Source organism: Netta rufina (assembly GCF_964035555.1).
Source record: "Netta rufina genome assembly, chromosome: 3".
Classification (NCBI taxonomy): domain Eukaryota; kingdom Metazoa; phylum Chordata; class Aves; order Anseriformes; family Anatidae; genus Netta; species Netta rufina.
The window spans coordinates 64,184,722-64,202,733 of record NC_140125.1 but is presented as its reverse complement, the minus strand read 5'-3'; the positions used below and the strand labels follow the sequence as shown (position 1 = coordinate 64,202,733).

Below are 18,012 nucleotides of genomic sequence, written 5' to 3'. Positions count from 1 at the left end.
CATCCATGAACTAATTATGCTACCAAGGTTATAAAATACAGATTTTTATCAGTTGATGGCAAGCTGTTTGCAGAAGTGGAAATTTTTAATATGCATTTGCTCTTGTTTCTAAATACTTCCAAGTAAGTATAAACAGAAATTATTTTGATTCAAGATCCTATTTTTGTTCCTAGTTTACAAAACTTAAAAACTGAAAAATGGATCAGCGAGTTCCATTTTAGTGCGACAGCTTGGCAAATGAATTTTCAGTGGTGGTAGACTGTAGCCAAATAGCCAGGTGAAGTATCCGTTTCCTTCCCTTTATTGTATACATAATATGTAGTATAGTACAGATAATATGCACCTATATTTTTATTATTTTTTCATACACATATATGAGAAATAAAAATCCTAGTAAGTACAAAAGGCTTAAATAGCTATGTGTGTAAAAGAAAAAAAATATATATAGTTTTTAATATGATGGAGAAAAATAATCAGAATACCTTTTGGATACAAACCAGTCAAGCAGCATCTAGCAAAAATTCTTTAAAGTTTGCCTTTTCTTCACTGGCAAACAGCTCATGCATATCGCATGAATGCGTTTGGCTTTTTAATTTTGTCATCTAAAACTGTACCACAGCATTGGAGTATTTTTATAGCATTGGCACTGCATAAGTGACTACTCAGGATAGACACATTTTGTTGAATATCTTTAGAATAGGAATCATAGAAATCAGGTGCTTTAATCTGTGATTTCTACATCTACCTCAAAGCCAGTATAAGCCAGAAATCCTCCCCAGATCACTTAATTCTTCTGGAATCCCAATCAAAGTTTTAACTTCTTTAAATTGTCTTCTAAATCTATTACATTTCTAATCATCCTGTACTGTAAGGGAGGTTTGGTTCTTGCAGGGAAAGCTCTTGAGAGTATGGTGTATAAATAAGTTTGTGAGAACATGATCAGGGAGGAACTAAGAGAAGGATCCTCGAGCACTAAATTGAAAAGGAAAGGAGCAGGAGAGGGAGTCTGAATGAGAAAACGGGCGAGATGAAAGAAGAGGGAGAGTGTTTGTACTTTGGCTGCAGATCTACAAACAAAATACTGTTGCCTTAAAGAGAAGAGAACAAGCAGCATGTGTTTGTGAAAGTGTAAAAGGAGAAAGCAAGTATCTGCTATAGGGCAGGGAGAAGCGTGTGTAGCTGCTTTGGATATTTGAGGGATGATCAAAAGCCTTAGCAGGAAGCTGTAATTGGTTTCACTAGAGTATGTGGAGCAGCTCGTGCTAGAAATTTTTTGTATGTTTTGAATTATATTTCAGAAAACAAACAACAGTGTGTGAAACTTTTTTTTGAGGCCAAGGAAATATGTTGGTAAGGAGAGATTAATGAGAATCGTGAGGCGGGTAGGAGGGAGTAAGCTGATGGAAGAGAAGATGGAGTGAAGTGAACATGAGGAAGATAAAATAGAGGAAAGGAGGGAGGAGCTGGAGGAAGAAACAGGAAAATGCAGCTAGAACAAAGGAAATGAGAAGAGAATGTATACTTAACCAGTGCAAATCTTTCGTTGTGAGCAACTTTTATATGAAATGCTTTGTAGCATGAAACTAATTTGAGAATGATTGCTTTATTTTCTTTTGATTTTGTTGACTACTTGGTAATTCAGCAATTAATGCTACTTTCCTCTGAGCATTGTTTTGCTCTTTCCTCTTCCCTGTTCTTACTCCCCTCCAGTTTTTCACTTTCATTTTGCCCTTTTAGTTGATATATCCATAAGTTATTAAACAGAATGTAACTTGGATATTCCAATAATTGTAGCTCTCATCTCCAAGCGATGCATATTAAGAAAACCTGAAAGCATAACTCCCCAGGTTGGAACTTCTAGAGCTATGTTACAGTAATCGCTTGAACCACGAATGCCATATCATTGTCTGGATCAATTTCTCTTTTAATATAAATAATTAAATTAAGGTCTTTCAACGTTTCAGGTGGTGATGAGGTGTTTGGAGCTTTTTCACTACAGCTCTCAAAACAGATGTGTAATTGAGTGCTCATTGATTTCTAATCCTAAAGTCCCTTTAAACTGTTAAAATACTGAGGTGGTACATCATATTAGCTTCTGCACATTTACAAAATAGTTTTTATAATGAGGAAAAATTAGGAGTTTTAAATGAATTTAGAGGTAAAAGATTAAAATTGAGAAAGGAACGCATAGAGAAGTGGAAGTGATAATTTTAAATAAAAGCTATATGTTATGTAGTGTACTCTTCAACTGAATTTATCTTGAATCTGGAGCAATAAGTATTTGTTGATTTGTAGTCTGTTTCTGCTTTGTCTAAGCTATTTGCCAGATGTCTGCAGTAGTTACACTAATTAAAATGGCATTGCCTAGTAGAGCTTGCTCTTCCCTCATGCTACTAACTTGGAGATATTTCATTTAAAGGTATTCATTTATTGCAACACAGTAGTTTTGGCCCCTCTCCCCCCATCCCAAAGCATTTTCTTTTCTTTCACCCCACCCTGATTATTTTAACTTTTTGGCAGCCATGATCTAATGTTTCAGCAACACATGTGCGGGGTTCTTTAAATTCACAAATGTTGCTAATCTGAAATGAGAATTTCAGATATTTTTGCAAGCTTATTTCAGCTGAGCTAATTTTAGAACAGTGTTGTTGAATGAAACGTGCACATAATTTTGTGTCAGTCACGGGTGGATCATCCGTATCTTGAGTATTGAGATCAGCTGTGCCAGCCAGATGAACTATCTACAGTACCTAATTCTATAAAATTAATAAACATGTTTCTAAATGGTCAGCTAGTGGAAAAAGTTCACTACAAGTGAACAAGTTCAAAAATTTGACGTAGATTTGTCATTCACTTCATCCCTAGTATCTTCATGGTAAAGTATTAAGCATAATATAGTCATTGATGCTTAGGTAAGTATATACTGTCTTTGAATTTCAGAAGCAAAAGGTCAAGACCTCAAAAAAAAGTTGCAATTAAAATTCATTTGTAGTCAGGGTAAAGAATATAGTCCTTTTCTGGAATTCTTGATTTTTCGAATAAGTTTGTTTCTCATAGTATTTCTTAGAAATTTTATATTCTAAAATATCATTACAAATTGGTGAAGTGACACTGAGAATTTGGTACAGCTGCTTTGTGGTAATGTGTTCCTATATGTGATAGTACCTATATTTAAGAATTATTAACAGTGATTTATGAATTATTAAATTGATACCTTAAATGTATTGATTCATATTGCATAGATAGTCTTACGTTTTTGTTGTAACTGTTGCGAATCAAAATACTTAAGATAGTCTGTGAAGTAATACTGAAATGATGTTGAATAAATATCTAAAAGGTTTAAAACAAATAGACCCCTGGTACAGGACTTTGAGTGAATTGGGTTGGCTGCAGAGTGCGTGGTTGATGGGTTAGGGGCTGCCGCTGCTGTAGTACATGTTTGAGATGCTACCCTCTAGTAGAAAAGTTACGTAATGCAGATCTAAGACCAAGAATTTTGAGCATTGTCAGCTGTTACTCAGGACGTTTTGGTGTTTCCTTTTGGACAGCTGACCTGCTCTCAAGAGACAATATAAACAATCACAGTAATAAAAATCAAAGTAGTTAGGGAGATTCCGTTGCATAATCTCTTTTATTTTTAAGGAGACTTTGTTTCCTGGAAATGCCTTTGATTGAGTGTCAGTGTTAAAATTTAAACTGTTTTATGTAGCTGTCACAAGTAGATAATTGCTAACAGGTGGAAGGAGAAGAGGAAAAGATTACAGCATTGTGCTCAGGAGGTTGATAGCAAGATGTGATTTAGCTGAACCAGTCCCCTTTTCACACTTCTCAGAGCATGAGAATAGGGCATAGTTTCCTTTCTCTGAAGGAGAGAAAGAGCTTTCACTTTGTCCAGAAGGAAGCACGTTTGCTTCTTGGTTTTAGCGAGGGAACCAAAACACAGGCAGAAGTCCTTGCTATGTTACTTGAGCATACCAAAGAGCAACAGGTTAAAGCTGGCAGCGTGTTATCTTCGCAGTCTAGCTTTTAGAAATCCCCATAACGTAACGCACTCGAAATAGATGTCGTCATCAGCTCCTGCCCCGAGTCCTAAGCCTGTTCAAATACATGTGACAGAAGATGGTGGAGTGGAGTGCAGCAGCAATTCATGTGGTAGGAGTGGTTATTGTATTGGGGGGATACTTTTTGTTGACAGGCCAGCATGTTTTGAGTTAAAATTCTGCAGCTGTCTCTCTCTCCCCCTCTCTCCCTTTCTCTCTGTGGATTTGTACAAATTCCAAGCTCCTCTGCAACAGTCGCACCCTTCTTATTTTGTTCTGAATAGATTTCACTGTTTTGTTTTTGTTTTGTTGTTTTTTTCCCAGCAGGAAACGGACAGCAGAGGCGCAGATCCATTCAAGATCTTACTGTTGCTGGAACAGAGTCCAGTCAGGTAATGTCTCTCATCTCTTCTTTATCTTTCAGTGAAGTTGATGCTGTATCTGTACAGGGAAACTGGTCTGGAAATCTCTACCTTCGATACTTCTGTAGAAATCATGTGGAAGCTTGACAGAATGCAGTGCCATTTATTGCATTTAAATCCAATACCATGAGGATAATCTATGAATGAGCTCTAGATGACCAATGATTTTGATATAGCTCGTACAGTATTTATCATTTTTTATGTACAAATAGTTCATGTGTACTACTCAATTTGACTCAGGGCAGATGTTATACAGGAAAGCCTTTACCTCTTTTTATGTAGAAAACAACTGAAATAACTACTTACGATTGCCTGAAGCAGTTATACATACATTAGACTCACTTCTTGCATTTTTTTTTTTTTAAAGTTCATTAATATTATAAGCATATTTTTTAATGAATCTCCGAGCCCCAACCAGTAACTCGGAGTAGTATCTTTCCATTTCTTGTGAAAGTTCTATAGGAAGGTGTTATCACACCGTTTTTTGGTGTTTTTTTTTTTTTTTTTTTTTTTAACATAACTATCTCAATAAGACATTTTATAATTTCATATCTGGTATTGTAAATGCCATGGTAACAGACAGTGTTATATATAAGTGAAAATATACTAAGAACATCTTAAATGAGAAAAGTACAGCTGATGCTTCATTCAGATGTGTTCATTTTGTGTTTTAATTGCTACCGTGTCTGTTTCAGTAATTCAGAAAGGATACTTCATCACTAGTGTGAATTTGCAATTTTGATGTTCCTATTATTGTTTGTATGTTGGGAAAGTGGGAGCTTAGCATATTCATCAGGTTAATCAAGTTTCCGTATTAAACAACATACTGCAATAATCTAAAATAGGTGGTAACTTTAGGGGGTGATCAACTTTAAGGGCGATCAACATTTGATCCTTCTTTAATTCTGTAGAGTGTGAAAGCCACAGAAACCTCATAAATCACCCAGATATTATTAGTAGAGTTTACTACTAACTTACTAAGATAGAATTTGAATCTATTAGAAAATAATAGAATGACTCTTAAATACATGTTAATATCTTCAGAGAAAGCAGGTGTTCTAGAAAGAAATGAATCTGCAAAATTTAGTAAAGAAATTGGTTAGCCTATTTGGTTAACAGTAGAACAAAAATTATGGAAGGCTTGGGGGAAAAAAAATGAAGTGATAGTGCAACATTTATACCAAATTGCACTGATTTGGTGTATGAATGTTTTTAATTATAATTTTTGTTTAAGGTTTTTTGTTTTGTTAATTTTAATGAATGGTTAATATTTGAAAACATAGAATTTCCAGTTTACTTCAAATACTAGTAGCTTTTTTAAAACGTTTCTTTGAAAGCTATTCTACTGCTTGTGTAGCTGTTCTAGCTAAATTGCCCTTGTGTCCAGGAGGGTACAAAAAAGTTTTGTTTGCCTCCCCAGTTTCTGATGAGGGTCTATAGAGGTACCAGAATCACATTTTGCTTTCTTCCTTCTGATAGCGTGTATATTGGAAATATAAATGGAAGAATTAAAATTACCTTATTTTATTTTACACTTCTTGGAAATGTTATGATAAGGCATGGAAAACATAAAATTTTAACAGGCAAGAAAAATGCACTTTGGAAGAAATTTATTTATATGGACATAATACATTTTCACCTTTTTCTGGTGTGAGAAGAGAAAGCACTGGTTTCAGCAGCCTTCTCTAACTTCTAATATACATAGATACGCATATTAATATTCAATTGGGAAACAAGAAAACAAGCACAATGTAGTTTGAGCAGAAGACCTAAAAGTATTCTTTTTAGGTTTCTATAGCTTTAGACTTCACTGCCTTGAATTCTTAATAAAATCTTGAACTGCGATGTGTATAAGCAGTCTACAAGCCAAAGCAGAAATCACATCTGTAACTAGTGTAGCTCTGGTCAGTTTATAGCATCTCCCCATATGCACATACCATATATAGGTTATCCTTTCTAACATGAAAATCCCTTTCCCCCTCCCTCTCTTCATTGCAAACATCCTTCTTCCCTGCATTCCATTCTCTCTTACACCCACCCTTTGGCGTAGCCTTCATTGAGCTGCCACAGCACTGTGTGCTTCCACTCCCGCACCCAGGCCTTTTAAGTCCTTGTCCTGCTCAAAATTTTGCTGTAGCACTGCTTTTTTATTATGACAAGGATTTAAAACCATTTGACTGAGAACACTGTAAGGCTGATCAGAAATCTTCTTACTAAACTTATCTTTTTTTCTGGAAATTGCCAACATGTCAATAGAAAATAATTGTGATGTTTTTTGCTTTGTTCATATCAGGAAGGTTTTTCCAACTTGGAGTGGATTTTTTTTAAGGTGGAGGAAAACAGTGTACTTAATAACAAATATACCAGAGTTTCTGGTGCTTGCCTGACAAGGGTAGACCAGGACTCCCTGCCTAGCTTCTGATCTGTTCTAATCTAACCTTGTGAGTTTCCTGATTGTTCTTTCTGTGTAGTGCCAGAAGAATTCTTTGTGTGGTTTGTATGGTGATGAATACTTTTGTGTGTGTGTGTGTGTGTGTTCAGAGACTTAAGACATTTTCTAGTAATGGTCTTACTGATGCTACCAAAATCAGCAGACAGTAGCAATGCTTTGCAGTTGATTTTAGTACTCAGCTTATCCTTTTACATTGAGAGCTTAGGTAGGAAAATATACCACACCAAAGGTTTTCAGTCGTTGGACCAGCTACTGGAGGGGCTCGCTGTTGAGATCACATGTATTAAGCTCTGTTCTTCACAGGACTTGATGAAAGTCTTTTGCTCTAGTACTTGCTGACCTTAGACTCAACTCCAAGTGACACGAGCAGTGCTAGTGTAATCTTCTGACAGTCAGGTGTCCATTCCCATTTGTTTCTGTACATGTATTGTGATGGTCCACTCATGTTTGCATGTAATCTTTTTTTTTTCCCACTGACTTGATTCCTCTGCCTTTCCATTTGCCTGTACATGCACTTTAAAAACCCCTTAGGATTTATGCGGTGCCTGTCCATTACCAGTACTGCTCTTACCTAAACATCTTTGTAACACAGAAATAGATGTGCAGACTCTGAGCTGCAGCCATAAAAAGCTTTGGGAGGCTAGATTGAACACAACGAATCTGCTATTTATACATGATTGAGTCTTCATTGCAAAATTTGGCATTTTACACAGGTAGATTTAGGAATTTATTTGACATAATCATTAAAGATTATGAATCAATAAGATATCAGTAAGATATCCATGTCCTCGTCTACCTGTTTTTATTGGGTCATATTGGTATATATCATCCTTTACAATGCCATCATAATAGCAGAAATACTTCTTTTTAACGTTTTTTAACTGTCACTGGGCCTCTCTACTTTCAGTTTACTTTGAAGTGGAAAAAATTAATGTGTTAAAGAAAAGCGTATACTGTATTAAACAGTTGAGAGGCAAGGTTTGAGTATGCATGCCCGCATGCAAGTTAAGTGTGAGAATTCATGGGATCTGAAACCATACAGATGAATCATTCTGCCCATGAGATTGTGCAATTGGTCACAGAGGCACTTTTCTTTCTCCCCTTTCATAGGGAGACAGAATCCGCAGATGATGAGGAGAAAGGGCTGGTGCCACTGATTTTTTTTTTAAATTTGTTTGCCTGTTTAAATTAAACACAGAAAAAATCGTGCTGTTCTGGGAAGGGGGGTTATTCCTTAGAGCACGTCATCTTTCCAAAATGCTAAGCCTTTGAGAAATGGAAACTAAGAAGCTAAGAACACAGTGCAGGTTTGGCCACCTGGCAAAGATGATTTGAGAGTAACCTTACAAAAAGTATGTTTTTCATACTGTGATACCTGGAGGAGGCAACAATGGCAAGATATCCATGAAGAGATGACAGAAACTGGTTGCTGAAAAGCGGTCACTGGCTTACCTGTCAGCAAGGCTGGTGTCAGGGAAGGTGGCTGTGGTCTAGTGCACCACCGGGAGAGCTGAAGTATCTCACTCAGCACACTCAACCACAGTAATCTAACAGCTATTCAGTTTGGGGAACTTCCCTTGGATTTTGTGATGCTTTTAAAATGTACCCCAGATAGGAATCCTTCACTTCTGTCTCTAGTAATTTCATCTAAACAGTGTTATCACAGAAGTGGTTTTACTGTGCTGATGGACCAAAGCAATCTGGTACAGCAAGCAACCCTGTATAGCATGGTTTGCTAGAGTTACCCTAAGTTACCCTAGCTAGAGCATTTCCTGGGACCCCCTTGCTGTCAACTACATACTCAACAGTTCTTTTTGCTTTAAGGACTTAAACCCCATTAAAAATGCTTGCTCTATCTTATGATGTTTATTTATCATTCATGTCTGAGCACACTGACAGTAAACAGTAAGCTAGGCCACTTAAACCTTCATAATGTCAACAGAGACTTCAACACAAAAGATATTTCAAAATATCTGATTTAGTAATCCTGGTAATATCATCCCGTTGGATTATTTCTACAATACTTCCTGGCTACTAACATAAAATGGTCAATAAAAAAATTAAGCTATTCCTCTTCATGTTGCTTGCAGTGGCTCTGTCAAAGAAGGAATACAAGGCTAATGGATAAATTTCAGTCCCAGTTTGGCAATTTCTTTATTCTTACAGAGTTTCATGTCACTTTGTATTTATGAATGTATTTCCCTTGATAAGGCAGAAAGCACTCACATATGAGTTTTCTCAGCATGTGAAGACTGAAATCATTTGAGAAACATAGATAGCTTAAGCAAATATGTAAGGGAACTTCAAAAAAATCATTTTTAATAACTATTGGTACTAAAGCTCTGTACTTTGTTTGGAAACATTTTTCCATTGCATAAGCAAGCAAGACTGAAGTGTTCAGTGTTGGCACAGGGACAGCGTTAACTGCTGCAAAATAAGGTTTGCATTTTAAACAATTTTTAAAGCTCTGAGAAGGTAATAATTGAGCCATGTTTCTGACTTCCCTGTTTTACCCAGTAGACTTAAATTATTGCTGTTTTAAAGATGTTTCATTTTAGAAAGTATGGGCATTTGCTGTTATAGGTCTCGTGTGTGCAGACTAATAGTGTGTTTTCCTAGCCTCTTAAACTGAAGCAATTACCGGAGAAACATATTGTAATGCAGTTGAAATAATGGGTATTTCAGTGTGTAGGATCTTACTACTCTTTGGATTGATGCTTGACTGAAATCCTGGCTTTTAAAATTAAATTAAGATACGATATTTGGAAATCAGGGTCATAAAGAAATACAGCTTCCAGGTAATGTATATTTGAGTAGTTCTTTTTTTAAAAAATAGGGACATTTAGCTAATAATTTCATAGAAAGCACCCCATATTGAAAATAATTGTCTTTTGAATAGCATCTTTTCTTTTGACTTTTTTTACTGTAAAACATGGTGGGGTCTATACTTTTAAGTCCTTTACTGTGTTACTTTTGTGTCTGTGAGAAGATGTATGGCATACAATAATTTATATTGTAAATAAGTATTCTGAAACAGAAGCTGGATAGAATAATGAAGTCAGTATTAGATCTTCTGTGCTTTGATAAGGAAAAGAATTTAAGTAGTAAAGTACTCCTTCAGTGTAAAGGAGGTTCCTACAGAATTTTGTTTTAGTTTTCAATTTGCTTTGAGTGATAATTTCCACATTTTTTAATTTCTTCATTTTAATCAGTTAATTGAGTGTTCTAATTGATTGTTTTGAAGAATACCTCTTCATATTTTCTGAGGATGGATTGTATAACCTCCGACTTAACGTAACCACAATAAATACTGTAGATTAATACAATGCAGTCTAGTGCAGTTAATAAGGTATATTCTTTTTGTTGAATGTAGTTCCATTCATTGGCTAAATATCAGAAATAAAACATTATTCCTTCCTTATTTTATGGAGCTGATAGATTACATTGAACGGTATTGTGAAAATTGCTATGTGTGTAGTAGTGCGCTTTTTATATAAAGATCTTGAATGCATTGTTCAACAGTGCTTTTTATTATGCTGAATAGCAGAATTATATCCATTTCTTTTTCTATAGCAAAGATGAAGTAAAGATGGGGATGAAATTGCTGCAATGCATACAAGGTTTATAAAGCTATCTGGAAAGCTTTCAGGAAGAAAAGTTTGCAGGGAGTATTTGGGAGGAATATCGTTTTTTTCACATTGTTTTTTTCATTTTAATACTGTTTTGTAAAATGAACATTTTGAAAAAAAAAAATATGTTAACTTTCCTTGTCATTCTGTTTTGCTGTATCTTTTCAGGAGAGTAGAAACAGCAGTAGATCATCTAGTCCTAGTGTGAGAATGATCACTACCTCGGGACCAACCTCTGAAAAGCCAACTCGTAATCCATGGACACCTGATGATGCAGGTAATCCTTTGTTCATTAGTTAACCTTTTACATTTAAAAATAAATAAATATTTGATAGGGTATGTACCTAGATATAGAGAAAATGAGGCAAAGTGTCATCCCATTTTAATGCTGCTTAGGTTAAATCATTACATCATTGCTTTGTTTCCAACAGTGGCTTTAAAAACGTTTTATATTGGTAATGTTAAGTTACCTAAGCTTGTAAGAGTTTTGTTTGTCACAAAGTGTTGTATGTGTGCAGTGCTGCTACTATTTAAGAGAGCACCAGTTTTTGTCTGTAAAGTGTCGTTGGAGAGGGAAGGGAGTAGTCATCTTTGTGGCATTTTAGTGTTGTGCATTTGTATTATGAATGCACAGATAAAGCTTTCATTGCCCTGATTTCTGGAATGAAGTGCTACTTAGGTAAGTATCAGCTGGCATACATTAATTCTTTATCTGTGTGTTGTAATTTTGCTTATGCAGAATGTGTATGTGCACACAAAGTTACTGGTCTTAAACGTATAAACATGTGTCTACAGAAATGTAAATACTTCTACTAAAATACTTCTAAGATACTAAGATACTTCTAAAAGCATCACTGTTGTCCTGTTACAGATTATGATTGAGTAAACATAATTTAATAGCTGAATTCAGTCTTAAAAGTCATAATGCACACCATTATGAAATGGACCGATACTGGACTGCATATAAATAATGGATCCCCACAAATTCCTTTTTAGAACATAAGAATTACATTTTCATTACCAGAATGTATACGGTAAATCTTAGATTTAATCTCAAGTTGGTATTTCATAGTGCCTTAAATTCTGAAATCTTTTGCTTGTAATCCATTTCATCTTTAACTGATCAGATTCTGTCATTCTTTTCCTGTAACCAACTGCAAAATGGAAACTCACATATGGACTGATTTTGTGCCAGCATATATATATCCATATATATGTGTACTGGTATTTTACCAAATACAAGGTGATTCTGAAAGTAAGATGTGTACTTTTTTTTTTGCCCTGCTTTAGCAGGAGGGGAGGGCAGCATACTCTTATTCCTTGCTTCTATGCTTTCTTCTTTCTGTCCATTGTCACTTCGCATAATCACACTCTATGCCTAGTAACACACAAATTCCCAAAGCCCTTGCCCTCTGCCACAGCCTTCCTTCTCGTGTGTAACTTGGATTTCAAGTTTCTTTAGGCAGTGAGCACTTAGGGGAATTGCTGCTTCACACAGAAGCAAGCTCTTGTCCATTAGTTAAATAGATAATTCATTGGGAACTGAAAGCTGCTGATCTTATGCCAGTGCAAAGGCAGTTTGTCCTAAATCTCTGGCCTTAGATGCAGCACACCACTAGAGCTAAAGTTAGGTCCATTACTATGGTGGCTTTCTTGTTCACAGAAGTCCCTCACCTTATACTCAGGTAAATACAGAATATACCACACATATATTTTTTTCTTATTAGGTTTATGCAGTCCATTAACAAAGGGCTATTTGCATTTCTGAACACATAAATAATTTTAGTTTTATGTAAAAGAAAGTACATTATTAAGGTAATTGGGCAAAATGTTAAAATGAGGACACAGCCAAATCTGATCAATCACAGGAAAAATTACAGTTCTGTGACACAGCCAAAAGCTGAGGAATGCAATCTGAAGTATTTTGCATGTATTGATGTATTTGAAACATTGCAATAATTCCTTTGCTGTAGCAGTATTCCATAAATGGCAGTAATCGAATGTAGGGAAGGCCTTCTGTATTGTTCTGATTTAAGACACTGTGGTGATTAAGTCTCTCTGGTTTTATTTTTTTGGTTATTTTTATTATTTTTACCACCTTCCAGTTTCCTTACAAGCATACACTTAACCACTTTTTCTCCATTCCCACCCTCTTATTTCTGTTTCCTTTTGAAGCTGCTCTTGGAGATAGCATAGTCTTTGAGGGCAACACCTTAGTTTCTCTACCACGACTACTCTGTGGCAGGTGCTTTTGGGGTATGGGTAAGCAGCCCCTTTTTTTTCCCACCTACCCTCCTCCATTTAATCCTCTAGTAGCAATAATGCAGCTATAAAATCAGTAGTTTCTCAATGTGTCTTTACTCCTTTGTCTCTTAAAGCTTAACAGTAACCTTGTGATCCCTAGATTCTGGGCTACCAAAAGATATAACCTTTAAGAATTCAGAAACATGTTAAATGTGGGTTAAAGCTTTAGAGAAATCCAGAGTAATTACAGTGTAAGAAGAGAGCAGCCAGGCCCAGAAGATGGATTGGGTATTGGGTCCCTTGCTACCCACAAAGTGTCTCTACAGAGCAAAGGAAATGCCCTAGAGCATGTTGTGAGGAAGATACTTAAAATCCTCACCAGGAGTAGGTTTTGAAACTGAGCAGGAGGTTGTGCTTATTTTATTTTGGCAGAGCTGGTTTGCACAGCTTCTAATTTTAAAATCATTAGATGCATGGCTGGCTGGCTGATCCTTCATAAACAAGAATGAAATGGCAATTTTTTTTTATAAACAGAACATGATAGCAAACTGTACAAAAATAATATTTTAAAGAATGTGTATGCGGATACATGGCTTCTAGAAATGTAGGATAACAACCTTAATATTTGTTTCTTCTTGGTGTGATAGATCGTAATTTTGAAGTTCTTAACTTTATCAGAAAAGCAAAGAGTCATCTGCCTTGGGATTGGAACACTGCTATTTCCATTTGCCTTTTCACATTCAGATTGTGTATTGTGAAATGTAGTTTTCTCGGTTTTGTCCTGTAAAAATAGAATTATCTGTGTTTAAAAATGCATTAAAATGTTCTTGGTGTTGTTACAGAGACCAATGGGTCAGATAACTCCATCCCAATGGCATATCTTACATTAGATCATCAGTTACAGGTAATAAATATGTGTCATTAGATGGTTTGTTTTGCATTACATTCTTATGTGTGAATTTGGGACTGCAAAATATAGTGCCACATACTTACCAGTGTTTATAGTCTAACTTTTGACCAAGGCTAAAAAAATATATTATGTAATCTGAGATTGGTTGACTCAGATTTGATCAAGCTATTAAAAACAAGCCCTGGGAAACATGATCTCTAAAACCAAATGTAGTTTGAGTTTGACTGTCAAAATAAGATTTTTTTTTTGCTTGAGTATTACTGAATCAAATTGTTGCATTCACTTTATTTGGGGTGTGTGTGATTAAACATTAGTTTGATTTTTTGATCCTTGTGACAAAGAGACTGTCAGATTAATAACTGCAGATTGGAGGTTTGAGACAACTTTGGCATCAGTGCAGTAAAGTTTTCTAGGACATGGTTTAACACTTGTTTTTAAAAGCCTACTGTTTTTTAAAAGATGTTATAAATACACCACAGAGACTTCATTAGTTCATTAGTTTTTAACGTCTGATTTATTTTCAGCCTCTAGCACCATGTCCAAACTCCAAAGAATCTATGGCTGTGTTTGAACAGCACTGCAAAATGGCACAAGAGTACATGAAAGTTCAGACAGAAATTGCATTGCTGTTGCAGAGGAAGTAAGTGAAATGTCTTGAACCTCTTTCTGTTTTTCTTTATGCTGCTTTTACGCTAAGTCAGTTATCTGTGACTGCTGTTTCAGGCTTTCTGAAGTAAAATTTCATAGGGCGTGGTTCTTTTCAAGACCTAATCTTGTATAGATACTGAGATACGCACCATAGGTGAGGTATTCAGAGCCCGTAACTTAAGTTTTAAGCAATATTAAGACTTTTCTTCTGGACAGGCCCTACAATAAAGTGTGTGGCACTTTTGCGTACATTCCACAGTAGTAATGTTTGTGTCATCTCAAGTGAAAGACCTGGAATGTTGAGGAACTTTGCAATTCTGTTTCACACACTGTCCAATAAAAGACTTCCAATTGTAAATTGTGGATAACCATTTGGATAATGCATTATAGAATTTTGAGTAATATCTCAATGTTATCTATTGGCAGTTAGATTTTATCTTATATCTGACTTGTGTTAATAATCACATTTATAGCAGTATTATCAAGACACATGTTGTGGTTTTCTACCAGGGGTTTAGCGCCTAATACATAAAAGCTGTTACATACTTTCTTATCGTAAGAGGAAAGAGATTATTTCTAGTGCACATTGTGTACACGTATAAGTGAAGCAACTGCTTGCATGTTCTGTTGGATTGGGGCCAAAGTTATTGCTGATTCAGAACTTCAGTTTGCAATGTGTTCTGTTGTGTTCTGCTTCTCTTCATTTCTATTTCCTGGTGCTGGGGAGCAGTTCTGAGAGGTCATTACATACTAGACCAAGGAAACAGCTTGTTACCCACCAGAGCCTGAGACACTGCAGGCCTCAGTGTTTGGAATAGCCAATGAGAAAAATGTGTGTGTAAACCTCTTCTACTTGAGAAACAACAGACAGAATGGGGAAAAAGCTACTTTATGATTGACCTTACATCATCTATTCATTTTGTCATAGCATCTTGAAAAGAATTTTTTCAAGCATGATTAGAATTCTTAGACCTTGTTGAGGTGATGCTGAAACTAGGGTGAAGATCTTAACTTTGTTTTTATTTCTATAGTCCCTCCAGATCAATAAATTATATAAAAATAATCTCCTGTTTCACAACCGTTAATTCGTACCTTTTAGATTCCTCCTTTTCTCTTTTTTTTTTTTTTTTTTTCTGGAAGGTCTGCATAGATATTTCTCCCAAGTTGTTTTTTCTTAGTCAGAACATAATTGCCCTTAGGTTTGAAACAAAAAAATAGTACTGTGATTGATGTATTTAATGCTGTTTGAGGTAGTAATTACTCTATAAAGGTTGAACTAATGAAGTTTTCTTTAGCTGTAATTACAAACCATATGGCAACAATTAATTATCATGAGGAACTTTCTCCTCTACTATTTTGTTGCTAAAATATTGTTGGCAGCTTGCCTTCTTGTCACCTCATAAACAAATAGTAAAACAAACTGCATTCTATTTAGCTACATCAGTTTTGTAGGATAATTTTTAGCAAGTTTATCAGTGCATTTGTTCATCTAAAATTGTTGCTTAAAAACATATTGAATTCTTAATGCGTAAATTAAGTGAAATGACAGTTACAAAAATAATCAGCCTGAGTCTGTTTTGCACTGCTTTAAAATATACAGCTCAAACTACAAAACAGTGTTTCAGTGTAAAATTGCCAGAGTTACTGCAGTGTTTTTTCCAAGAGTCAAACAAACTCTGCTCTAGCAAGAAGTTGGGTTGTAAGGGTATGTAAAGCACAAATTAGTGTTCCTGCAGCTCTGAACTTTACATGATGAAACATTAACTGAATTGCTTGGGCAACTGCAGGTGTTTTGGGTTTTAGGTTTTTGTTTTTTAATGCTCTGTCTGTAAATAATTAGTATGCTGGAAAAAAAAAACAAAACTGCAACCTCATGTTTTATGTAACACTAATATTCTTCATAGAAATTAAGAGAGAAAATTGTAGAGAATTTGTTCCTCTAAAAGTAATTGCTAAAAGCTTTTTGAATTTATTGTAATTATTAGCTCAAATAAGAGTAGTAAAAATAATCTGCCTGATCAAACAGCACTTCACTTAAAAAATTATCTAAATTATTGCTGTCTTGCCTTTTAAGTTGCCTACTGAATTTTTGAATATACAGTTAAGCAAAGTTAGAGCTAAAAAAATTTATAAATTTCTGTGTAGATTCTTAGATGCTCTACTGTGACCTGTAGAATTACATCTGAAAGCTATTATAAAAAGGAAAATTGTAGAGATTGAGCCTATGGTTTACAGCTGTTCTAACGTTTAAATGTGGATTTGATTTGGAAGAGAATTTCTCCTCGGAATACAGTAAAGAATAGGATTTTTTTTGTTAACTTATTTTTTCGCACAAGATATCACCAGCCATGAATTCAGACTGATAATCAAATTAAAATTTGAAGCATATTAAGTCATCTACACACAAATAGAAGTAGACTATAAATGACGATTACTTTTTTTTTTTTTTTTTTTTTTTAAACTGTAGACAAGAACTAATAGCAGAACTGGACCAGGATGAAAAAGACCAGCAAAACACATCTCGTCTGGTACAAGAACATAAAAAGCTCTTAGATGAAAATAAGAGTCTCTCAACTTACTATCAGCAATGCAAAAAACAATTAGAGGTCATCAGAAATCAGCAACAGAAACGGCCAGGCACATCATGATTTCCTGGGACCTTTCAAATGAAAAATATGCACAGAAAAGACTGATTTTTTTTTATTGTTATTATTATCCCTTATTATGACAACTCATGAGTGTAAGCTTCTTGGTGTGGTCTGTATTTGTCTGCTACACTTAACATCATTTAATTTTTTCATTTTCCTACGGTGGACATCCAGTTCAACAGGTTAACCAGATAAGGTGAGAAAACAGTGACTTGAATTAACCAACAGCCCTCAGCGTAAAGCAAGAACCGTGGCTGTATGCATGCTCCTTGTGTGAAGGCTAGCCTAACAAGTGTTAGAGGCTGCGAAATTGTAAGATCTTGGTTTTAGTTTTTGGTGTTACCTCGATAAACCTCGATAAGAGCAAAACAAAAACTTTCCTGTTTAAGAATGGTTTTGTTCCAGTGTCTCATCTCAAATTTATAATGATGATTATTTCCAGGACATAAACATGCACCAAGCTGCAGAGGTGATGTTGGCTGACCAGAGTAATTCATGATGCGTTAGTGATGCCTTTTACCTGTAGACGTAGTATATTTTTTCCACATGCAAAATAATAGTCAAACTGATGCCAGCATCCTTGGTTCAGTGCTTGATAGCCCTGCATTTTGACTAATATATTTGTTGTAACCTTGCATTCATAAAATATTTGAAGTAAAAGGCTGTATTTTCTTTACTTTCTTGGGGGGAATGTCATGCAGTTCCATCTAGTTACTGGGCAGAAGTTACAAACGTGATTCACTGCGCAAAATTTATCCCCGGTATAAAAGAGGGAAACAAAAATGTGATAGTGTTTTAAACCTTCAAAGCTTTTGTCACTGAAGCATTCTTAAAAGGAAACTCAGAAAGCAAATTAAAACAAGATTGTAAGTATTCCCTTCATACCACTTACGGGAGTATTTTTTTCTTTACAACTTAATTCCTCAAAAGTATTTGCCATAAATGCAAGTAACTTTGTTTTGGATAGGAAGAAAGACACTCGGGGAAATTAATTTTAAATATCAAATGATGCAATGGAG

At 35.3% G+C, this 18,012-nt stretch overlaps 1 protein-coding gene across 3 annotated transcripts in view; it reads left to right on the top strand.

Annotated features, from left to right (window-relative positions):
• MAP3K7 (mitogen-activated protein kinase kinase kinase 7) overlaps positions 1-17,656 on the top strand; it is a 48,870-nt gene extending 31,214 nt beyond the window's left edge. For 2 of the 3 annotated variants that reach the window (XM_084284399.1, XM_084284398.1), the window contains 5 exons: positions 4,365-4,432; positions 10,712-10,820; positions 13,630-13,691; positions 14,222-14,337; positions 16,813-17,656. In XM_084284399.1, coding sequence (XP_084140525.1) covers positions 4,365-4,432; positions 10,712-10,820; positions 13,630-13,691; positions 14,222-14,337; positions 16,813-16,993 — 536 coding nt within the window. In that variant the 3' untranslated portion in view covers positions 16,994-17,656. The remainder of the gene's footprint in view (positions 1-4,364; positions 4,433-10,711; positions 10,821-13,629; positions 13,692-14,221; positions 14,338-16,812) is intronic. The other variant, XM_084284400.1, reaches the window with a different exon arrangement.
• Positions 17,657-18,012: the final 356 nt, after the last annotated feature.